The sequence below is a fragment of the Cupressus sempervirens genome, chromosome 5 (genome assembly GCF_028749045.1).
Source record: "Cupressus sempervirens isolate cs-2001-9-10 chromosome 5, ASM2874904v1, whole genome shotgun sequence".
Classification (NCBI taxonomy): Eukaryota; Viridiplantae; Streptophyta; class Pinopsida; order Cupressales; family Cupressaceae; genus Cupressus; species Cupressus sempervirens.
In genome coordinates, this window is record NC_143122.1 from 1058181390 (window position 1) to 1058192695 (window position 11306).

The following is an 11306-nucleotide window of genomic DNA, read 5'->3' on the forward strand; positions in this document are numbered from 1 at the left end:
CGATATAGTTTTGAGCGATCTTACTGGGTGATGTGATAATAAAGATCGGAGGTTATGTAATGATGAGTTGGCATTAGTTAGATCATTGGAAAAAGTATAAGGCAATTTTGAAGCGGTACACTGGAGGAGTCAAAACGTGTTTGACTACCTTTGAGTAACAGATGAGAAAGATATTGTTGAAGGGTCGATGCGGTCATGATAAAACATATTGAGACATCGAGATTTGTGAAATGCTTAAGGTGTTTGAGCTGAAAGCTTAAGGTTTGAACGAATGGTTAGGATTAAGAGACAAAAAGTCATGTCTAATAGAATTGTTCTTAAGAAGGTTTGTAATGAAGAAAACTGTGTAAGATTACGAAGTGTGAAGGTGATCGAGATACAGAATAGAGCAGCATGAAAAACAGTTGCAGAAGAGCAAAGAATGAATTGGATCTGACAGGCAAGGAGTGCCATAACCAGATCAGAGATCTTGTTGTTTCATAACAGTTGTAGCAGGCAGATCCTTGAATCAGGTGAACTCTAACAAGTTCTTGCTGTAAATCCCTTAACTGGGTAAGCTTTTAAAAGAGTATTTGAAATCCTCTAACAAGGTACATCTTTACATATCTGTTTGTACTTCTAACAAGGTAAAAATCACTCCTAACAGGGTGAACCCACAGAAAGGGTAATTATACACTCCTAAGCAGACAACTCATTTACTGCAGTAGTAAGTTTGTGGGTATCATCCCTATTGTGGTTTTCACCCTCTAACAAGGGTCTCCACGATACCAAAATAATTGTGGTATGTGTGATGGTTATGTGATTGTTTGATCTTGTTATCTTTTGTTTACTAGCATCGTTTATATGCTTTGTGGTTTGGAAGTTAGTATTTCAGTTCAGCAGATCGATGGTTGAATTTTTACACTATTTGTCTGTACCGATTCTCCGCCTCCCGCTCCCCTTCCCCCCCCTCAGTACTTAAGAATCCTAACAGCATGGACCATATAAAAGAACCACAAATGGATGCTTGCCCCTGTTCCCCCATAAGAATCCTCTAGACATGAAGGCCTTTGAATGACTAGCAAAGAGCATACCATGATTATCTTACCTGAAAAATTAAACACTCATGAATTAAGCTACATGGCCCCTAAAACTAATATATAGTCAATTCTCACCAACTTTCAACTTCTAATTACAGCTTCAAAGCCATAAATAAGCACCAAAATATATAGTGAATTCATGTGAGCTTGTCACTAGTTCAAGCTTGAAAGCCGTAGCATAGCGCCAAAGACATTTTTAAAAAGTGAGAATAAAGATCTACTAAGCCAAGATAACGCCCTATTTCATATTGGATTTAATATATTAACACACGAGTAGTCTGCTAAATCTCACTATAATAACACATTCTCACAAAAGCATCTTTGTATAAGGAATAGATGCATTCAAAGCAAACATACATCGCATATTCCAACCTTGCAAAATGCTCTGCAACTACCATAGAATCCTCCTGTGCAAAAGCCACCTTACAAAATGACCACTGGGGGACAGATGAGCATAAACTAGGAACTTCTGGCACCTGGGACACGTTGCTCTCTCGGTCCAAAATCTCGACGTTGGCCCTGCATGTTGTCCCGTCCTTCAACTCTCTGCCTGTCATACCTTGGCCTGTCATCGGATCTCTGTTTGGGTCTCTCATTATAAGGCTTGGGAGGATTGGGATCAGGTGTTATAACCCCATTGTTATATCTATCACCTGATTAAAATTCACTTATATCAGAAGCATTCCAAAAATCCTTGCCCTGAAATTTTGTTTGCAGATGTTGAAATAATATACAATTATAAGATTAGCCATTCCATCCAATACTCTGTTCTTGCAGGAAAAAATATTTACAAAATTAGAAACTGGGTCTCAATGTAAACATTCTCTAAATAACATTTCCTTCAACAAAGAAGACTCCTCTAGCCTTACTTGTGGTTAAGCCATGTAATAGACTCGTACCTGCAAATATTCCAAGTTCAGGGTCACCATAGCCATCTGGAAGTACCCAATTAACAAGAGGTTGCTCTGTTAAAAAAAGGTAAAGTCCTTATTAATATTTGAGAATTTTTAAGGATATCAGAACAGATACTCACTTTTTCATATAAAATTATACGATTTTAAGTGAAAATATTAATACCTTTGAGTCTCTCCGATGTAGCTTCATCAATATTGCATTGGAATCCAGTATATGTGGTTGTACTCAAGGCATATATTTTTTTTTTAGCTTCCTCTACACTGTAAAACAGACCGATTAACATCTGTATCTTAAGAAAGAATTTATGCCGTAAACTAGAAAAAGATAAGTAAATTGATTCTTAACAATATGACCACCGTTCAAATCCTTCAAGCTGCTCGCAACTCAAGCCAATTAATGGCATGGTTGTGATCTAATAATTACGGAGAGCATTCAAAAGTCCCTCATAAAAAGCTCAAAAGTATGATCCAAGTAGAATGTCCAGCATAGCCCGTAACCACAATTAAAATAAAAACAATCAAATAACTGATTTGACGAATCAGAATATGATTTTTTCCTGACTCCCCACATATACTGATAATCAATCTCATCATTTCAGGCCTGTTTAATGTTCCATTTTCATTAATTCATCAAGCATGGACCAATGATCCAATTTCTTTACTTATCCAAAGAGCTGGAGAAATAATTTCAATAGGATCATGATTTGGGAGAATAGGCACAGGAACAAATAGAATAATATTTGATGTTTAACATCTCTAGATATGTATTGTGGATTTCCATAAAAGAAGACTACAGAAATCTTCATTAATGAGGGACTTACAAGTTCACTTTTAAAAAGATATAATGATGATTGAAGTGGCACACTAGTTTTGAGATAGAATCTTAGATAGCACTGGTGATAGGGAGAATTAAGAATAAGGGTGTAAAGATTTGGGCCTCAAATAAAATGAGGTGTTTAGCCATCAAGATACTGTCTTTTTCATCAAATTTTGCCCGCATAGAGTTCAACTGTTGATTCATTGACAAAACCCGTTAGTTTCCTGTGGGCAGTCTCATCCGAGGATTGCATTTATGCTGAAGGTATTCTCTTTACTTTAGTGCCTTGCAAGTTGATACATGGACTGGAACAGCAGTAAACAATAAACATTAGATCAGATCCAGCGAATCTGCTTATTTTTGCAGGTTATTTGCATGCAGTTTCATGCAATTGCAGAGAACTTGAATATTATTATCCATTCATGTGATCCAGTATATTTTGTCAATATAGATAGAGCTATAGTTTGGTGAAAGTTGTGTAAATAATTTATGAACAAAAACATAGAGGCACTCTCAGTATGTTTTAATACCACTTTCTTTCCAGCCTATAAATCATAGAAAGAAAAGAAAGAATAATGACAGGGGCTGAAAGGAGGCAGAAGCATTTCAAGAGACCTTGATACGAATTCAAACGGGGCAACAAAGAATGTCAGCACAAATATTGCATCTTCAAAGTATATGGAAAATCTAGATCAACTACGATATTTTAGATGGATGCTTTACATGGATGCTTTACATGATCATGAATTACAACACCCAATGTAATTCTTCATCGCATAATGTGGCCAAAGATTGAGATTCCACCTAAAACTCCATCTCATCCCACTTGCCTGGAAAATCTCCCTTGTCTGGATTCTCAACCACACAAGTCCGTTTGGTTGAGGGCGTGTGCGCACATAAAGACATTCACGTGGTGTGCACTCATTCTGCGTGTCAGAAGACTGAAGGTGGCCATCGGAACATTACACCTGCTGTTTTTAGCTATGTAACGCCTCCCTTGACAATCTACTGACGTGGAGAACCCATTGACTCCAAGGTTACTCTAAGTTTCCAAGACAAGTATGGCAGGGGACGGGGGGACAATTTCCAGGACAACAATTGTTTTTGCCAATTTTGGGGACAGGTGGGGGATAGGAAAGGTAAGGACCATATAACAATTGGGAAAATTAAAATATGCATAGAAATTTTAAAATATTCATATGAAAACATGGATAAAGCATGCACTTATAATATAGGAATTAGAGAATTCATATGGGAAACTTGTGTTACTTTGAGAGTCAAAGCCAAATTTCCTCTGGAAGTCACAATCAAGTTGCCTGGGCATCCCTCGGCCCCGGGACATTTCCAAGACAATTCAGGGACAACTGAAAAAGATGTCAGGGATGCATCCTTAGGTTATTAGAATATTTTTTCATATGTTTAGTATCTTAGGTTCTTGCTATATTTAGCTCATCCTTCTAGAACCTTAGTTAATGGTTATTTAGCTCATCCTTCTAGAACCTTAGTTAATGGTTAATTTGGTGTAATTTAGATGTTTTTATTTAGACAACTCTGGTTTTTGGCTCACGCTATTATTAGCTGATAAGTGGGAGATATTTTCCACAAGAAGTCAAATTGTGATATTGCTATTAGTAGCATCTGGAATCTATATTTAGGAGTGCATTGCTAATACAATTATTCATTCTGTTTTTAACAATTTCATGTGTAACATTGGTCAACTTGGCTCACTTCATTGTTTGCCTCATTTCTCCCTCTCATGGCACATTATTTGTCATCCAAATCAATCTCTCACATTCTCAGCATTTTATCCATTCTCTTGAGATTTCTCTCTGCCATTATTGACAGTTATCAAACTTGTTGATCTCATTATATTGCTGCTTCAACAATTTCTTTTACACACAAGCCTATTCTTGCCGTCAACCCATCTAGCCCCAGCTTCTTGGCTTCGAAGGGGAGTGATCCTACATCCATTTACTTTGTTCAATTTAGCATAACATGTTTCTTTAGCGTTTCCTATCTTTGTTATCATCATTATATCGTATAATGGTTGTCCGTGGAGGTGGAAACACCAAAAAACTAAAAAGGATCTGATGGGGACTCAACCCAAGAACAGAATGGAAACAACAGAAAAGAGAAATTATATTAATTGAGAAAATAAGCTAGTACAAACAGTACAGGAAAAATGAACTTCAAAACATGCCCTAAGGGCTTACAATAGCATAAATCTGAAGATAATTTCTCCTTATGGTACCTCCTCTCAAACTCCACTCCGAACTGCCTTTTACAATGCCAAAAATCTCCTTAAATAGACCCCGGAGGGTTAAGGACTAGGAGTACATTCTAGAAAGTGCTAGTAGGCATCCACCGACAAAATAGAAGGTTCCAGAAGCTGCATTAGAAGTCGGTGCAAATCTAGAAGAATCCAGAAACGGTAACCGAACTTCCGGGAGGCATAACTTTTGAACCGTAGCTCCGATTGACGAACCGTTTACATTTTCGGAAAGTTCTCGAAGCGCTCTATAGTCCTTTGGACAAGCTTCGCTCGTCCCCCATTTTTCGACCCTTTTCGAGGTCATTTAATGCCCCAAACCTGACTTTGAAGCATTCTTAGGAGGTCTCCAAAACCCGAAAAAATGCAATAACTTTCAAACCGTGGGGCCTATTGACCTAATTCTTTTTCTGGAATGCTCTAAATCATGATTACATTCATCTGGCCAATTCACACCTTCTAGTTTACCAAAATGATGGCCCAAATACATGCTCCTATTTTTTCGGGATTTTCAAACGCACTGATAGTGGAACTGTGAGAGTTGGAACCTTTATTTGACCCAAATGGGTATCCAAAAATGAAAACACATCAAACAGAAACTAAGTCTAAGTACATTTTTTTGGGTGACACAGGATTGCCCTTATACCTCTGGATGCTCCTGCATCAGGATCTTTGGCAGGCCTCTAAAACAAACAGCTCAACACTTTTTCTCATTGTTTTGTCTGTAAAGGAGGAACAGGCTTAACATCTTGGGATTTTTCTATCTCAGTTTCCCAGATTCCCTTCATGCTTGTTTGTAGTGGTTATTTAACTTCATCATTTATGTTCTATCATTTATATTTACTGCACCTATAGTTGTACTAGCTTGGCCACTGTTCTTGTACCTTTTTGGTTGTAATCTTTGTGCTCTATCCATACAAGACATACGTGTGCCATGCTAGCATCTCAAATCCACATTGTAGTTCTTGGCTTATGTTGGCATTTGGGACAATAAGTTACTGGATTTATCAGCTTCTCTTGATCAATAGCTCGTTTACATTCAGTAGTTAGCACATTCTTATCAGTTCATAACATAATGTTATTTCTGTTTATTCACTTTGCCTTCACATTTAAGTTTAAATCTTGGTTAATTGATTGATCACCCTAGCTCACTAGGGCACTAGTTAAATGAGGTGTCGCAAGGGTCAATTCACTCCTTGGGATTTCATCAATCTTGAGTGTGGTGAATTCCCTTCTCCGCATTTTGGTGAACTTGATGTAAACGCAAGTTCATCACTAGATCACTTCAAGCAATCATTGGAATGTTGTCAAGCTCTTCTATGAGCTTCACAACTCAAACTGCTTTAGGAATTATCATAAGATCTTTAAGACCAAACATTCCTTCTAACCAATATAGTCCTTAGTGTCCAAGCAAGAGAATTTGCAACGGTAAAAGACTCTCATTAAATTAATGGATATAGATATTGAGGAGAGTTAGGATCCGAGCAAAAGAACAAGGGCAAAAATGAAGAAGACAGTTGTCAAGATGTCCCAGGACATTATTGATCTCAAAAATGCAGCCCTGAAGAGAACCAGTTGGAGGCTAAAGTGTAGGACACTTTAATGAATAAGTGATACTGTTACTTCTTTTGTTAGTGTTATTTTGTCCTTTTGTTGGTGTTTTGTTGGCTTTTGCTTGTGTCTGGCTAGTTTCTATTCTGTTTTTTTTTTTTTAATCTTAGCCAATCTATATGTTCTTAGCTTGCTACTTCATGTTTTGGTGGGCTTTCCTGCTATATCTTATGTAATCTTGTTGTAAAGAGTTTAGGGTCCCTTCAAAACATGGCTTTGCCTTAATCAAAAACATATATTATATATATTTATAAAAATTAATTAATACAATTATAATATAATATAGTACTATTTAGTTTAATGTGGCATGCATATATGACTATGTTTCAATCTAACAATATCTACTAAAATGTAACATTTTAAAATTTATATTATTTAAAAATTGATATATCAATTTTGATAGAATATGATTAATAAAGTTCTAAACTTTATTCATTTTTTGTAAAATCCTACAATACCAAAATAGAAACAAAACAAATGCCATCGTCGCATACCTTGTCAAGGTGCAAGATGACTGGTCACTACACAACACAAAAGGATTTGGAAATGGAAAGGTCGTCATCTATCTTTGTCAATGCAGAGAACTAATTCCTTACAATTTGCACTCACACTAAGTACTCCACAACAAATCTATGTGAATCCACATGACTTCAATGCACATCCACTTCTACATAAGCTTTTGGATCCATTTGCATCCACCTCCAATGCCTCACCCGACAACATAGTTTCTAACCTGTACTTTATGATGTAACTATATATTTCTCAAACATAAAAATAATCAGCCTTATGAGATAATAAGGAAAGGGTAATATGGGAGAACATTGAGGCTTCACTAGGTATCCCACCTCATAAACTATGAGGCCAAGAGGGACAAGAGGTTTTGCTCTTGGGCCTACAATTGAGTTAGGACACCCTATTGTAATCCTTTCCCCAACCCATATAGTAGAGCTTACACAACACTTTAAGGACCTTGGCCATGAGAAGGGAATAAGACAGAATGATGGAGGAGAACAATGTAATAATTCTGCTAGGTATGCCAAACCCATAAAGTATGGGGCCGTGGGGGATAAACTATCCACCCTAAAGTATGGGGCCATGGTGGATAAACTATCCACCCTGGGGCCTAGGGCAATGATAAGGGAATAAGACAGAACGATGGAGGAGAACAATGTAATGATTCTGCTAGGTATGCCAATCCCATAAATTATGGGACCGTGGGGGATAAACTATCCACCCTAAAGTATGGGGTCATGGTGGATAAACTATCCACCCTAGCGCCTAGGGCAATGATAATAAGGGCACCTCATCGAATCTTCCTTATCTCATTTTTCATTATGGATTAGGGCTTGAAAGTCAATTGCTATAACTAAGTTTCTTCCATAATCTTAAATATGAATTATATTTTTACCTAGTCTCTAGGTTAGGATTGTATATCTCTTGGTATTATCAATTTGTAAAGCTTAAATCAGATGATATTACACTAACAATTTAGTTGTATGAATACACTTATTCCCTATTTGGTGATTGTATGATCCAACTCAAGATTTACCTTGTAAAAATGTATTGTAAGTGGAGTAGTTATATCTCTATCTTACAATTCTTATTTTAATGGAATTTACAATATTTTAGGACAAAAATTAAGGTAATCCCCAAAAATGGAATATTACAAAATCCTTATTCAATAAAGGTGATATTTTCTATGGGGAGCAACGAGAAAAGCTTTTCTTCGAACTGGGTATCAATGCGAGAAATTTGTGGAATCAATCATAGAAGCAGCAATTTGAATGTAATTTTTGTCCCACATATGACACAAGCTGGACATGCTACAAAATCCTTTTTGGAATATATTGTTGGGCCAAAACAAGTGTAATCAAACCAATCACATTGAAAATTTCTTAGAAATACTTGGAAACAGCAATTAAGGCAGTTCATCCTCAATATTGTGGAAAGTATGTAAGGGAGCCATCCTTACAACTTCTACTCCACCTTGGAGGGGGTTCATCCTCTATGACCAAGCACAAGAGTATGGAAGGTGGACCACCATTCCACCTCTTGGCCACAAGCACAGAAAACTGGCCATCCATTCTATTTAGGCTTGTTATATTTGATAAAAGCATGAGAATGGGGCTATTCTCTCACTTGTGATGTACTTGGAAAGCGCACAATCCTTCCCATTTTCAAAATACCTACTTAAAATTTAAAATTGATTGTTTAGGGGATTGATAGATGATTACTATTGAACTACCTCTTGATGGATTGACAGTTAATCCAAGAGGATTACAATTAATAATTTTTCATTGTATATATTTAAATGTTGCATTGTTTATGGGTGAATAGATATTTAATATCCTCCACTGCATTGCTTGTGGACAGTCAATTCCAGGACTGGGGGATTTGTAATGTCGCCTTTTAATCCGTAGCACTGAACTCGGGCAGCAGAAGCATTGGACTGAATAAGAAAAGGTATCTGTGATTACTTTCAACTATGAAGCAGCTACGTCTTTTGTGTATTTCAGTCAGGTGATAATCAAGTCTAACAGTTCCTGTTAGTTATCCCAGTAGCCATGTGCTTAGTCATCCTTTCACTTCAGTTAACAAAATTGATTAAATACCAACAAGCCAGTTGATTACCAACAATTGAAATGCAATTTCATTTGTTTACCTATTACCCAGAAACGGGGACTATACAAAGCATTGGAAGACATGAGGAGATGCTTTTGAAAATTCATAACGTTTAGTTAGTTTAAGGATTGTGACCCTACTACAGATTTGGCACTTGCGACAGAAACCTCAAGTGTACCGACTTTTCTCTTAGGGACGGAAATCCTCGTAATGTTTAAAATTTTCATTAGATTATTAATGTCTTCTTCCTCATTTTCTGTCATTTTTTCTGGCAGTTTACGATTTTCTCTTTTTTTAACAGTTGTTTATTCAACAACACTATATTAGTCCAGAGTCCAGTCGTAACAGCACAGTTGTCAACTATTTTCTATTTCTAGTTTTTGAAGAGTTTGAGTAGGTTTAGAACTTTGGATGGCTGTATGAGTTGGAGCTTCATATGTTTTCGGTCGGTTAGAGATAGAATTTGGGGGGGGAGTAGACTAAGTTTTCAACCTTCTTTTTGTTTTAAGACCTATACGATTATGGAGGACTAAATTATAGGTGAATGCTACAGGCCTGTAACTTGTACTAATCCCGGAGATGCAGTCAATATAACCAAAGGCTTGAATGGAAATGAAACTTTTGGAGATGGCTGAACGTTTTTGTTAACTATCTCGAAGATTTTGTATTGGTATGGTTGCTCTATCTGATAAGTTTACTCATAAATTAAAAGACAACTTGCTTCATAATCATTTGGGCTTGAAGTGAATGTGAGTGCGCCCCTTTTGCCGTGAACTATTTGAAACTGCTTATAATATAGGGATTAAGTAGCACAAAACAGGGATGAACAGATGTTCAGAATGCCATACTAGATGGCATGCTAGAAATGATCTAGGAGCATCAAAGAACTCGCAGGTGCATGCAGCGTACGCCTAGTAAGTAGTTTTAAACAGGTAGAACGAATGTATAAATTGAAAAATTGATAAAAAAACATGTATCGCTAGATTTTTTCTGGGTTTTATTTCTCTGTGCATTTAGTTTAGGTTTACAAACCCATCACATTGTAAGAGTAACACGCCCCATCACGAGTTACATACCCACGTGACTAAGGCAACACGTAACAGTATTTTACAGAAGGGATGCCACCCCGTCGAACAATTTAAGCCGAATGAGCTTTGCAAAGTGAATATAACAATCAAAAGTGGATGAAAAAGTACCTTCCAAGAACGGCAGCAAGGGTTTTGACATAGCTGTCAATCATTTCCTCCCGGGTGGGCTTTGGATCCTTTGGAAAATCTAGCGTAATGAGCCAGTGCTTGCAGTCCTTCAGCTCTGTCCATGACCTGCAACGAGCTAACAAATGTCGCGATGCAAGACACTGCTTTCCAAATCCAGCTAGCTGACTTTGCCCAGACAAGTGCGACTTTGTTGATAATGATGAAGAAAGAACTGCACCAGAAGAATTTCCCAATGCAGTCGAAGAAGATGAAGTTGCAAAGGATCTTACTAAGCTCGGCATACGACGAAGGCGAAGGGATGAGAGAGCCATTGATGATGATTCGGTACGTGAGTGCGTTGCCTGTTAGTACTTGCTAGGGTTTTAGAAGTAAAGGTTTTAAATTGGAAAACAGTAGTCGCTCCTCGATCACTTCCAGGGTACATTGTGAAGTGCGATATAATTTGCTAGATATATGGCTGAGGGAATGAAAGGAAGATTTTAGTAATTTCTAGAATGTCGTTTGGCAGCACGAATACGAGTGGAATAGGCATATGTAAATTCTTAAAATTTCGAATTTTCTGTTGGGGTGCATCAAATTGGAGTTCGGAATAGGAATTTAATAGGAATAAGTATTTCAATTTTGGTCCAAAAACAAGCATTTGTTATTCCACCTAATAGGTGAAATTGGAATACGTATTCCTATTCTATTCTAACTTTTTCAGATCTAATAAAAATTTGAAATCCGCCGATAGGATTTGGCAGAGAAACTACGGATTCAACTAGAATTTGGCTACCA

The 11306-nt window shown here is 37.1% G+C and overlaps 1 protein-coding gene across 1 annotated transcript; it reads right to left on the bottom strand.

Annotated features, from left to right (window-relative positions):
* Positions 1-1147: 1147 nt before the first annotated feature.
* Positions 1148-10949, bottom strand: LOC149559608 (multiple organellar RNA editing factor 3, mitochondrial-like). Its single transcript, XM_089833460.1, has 4 exons — positions 10509-10949; positions 2157-2254; positions 1979-2044; positions 1148-1732 (listed from the first exon to the last, which is right to left on the bottom strand). Exons 1-4 carry the CDS (start codon positions 10838-10840, stop codon positions 1539-1541), a joined length of 690 nt encoding a protein of 229 aa, XP_089689586.1. The 5' UTR covers positions 10841-10949; the 3' UTR covers positions 1148-1538.
* Positions 10950-11306: the final 357 nt, after the last annotated feature.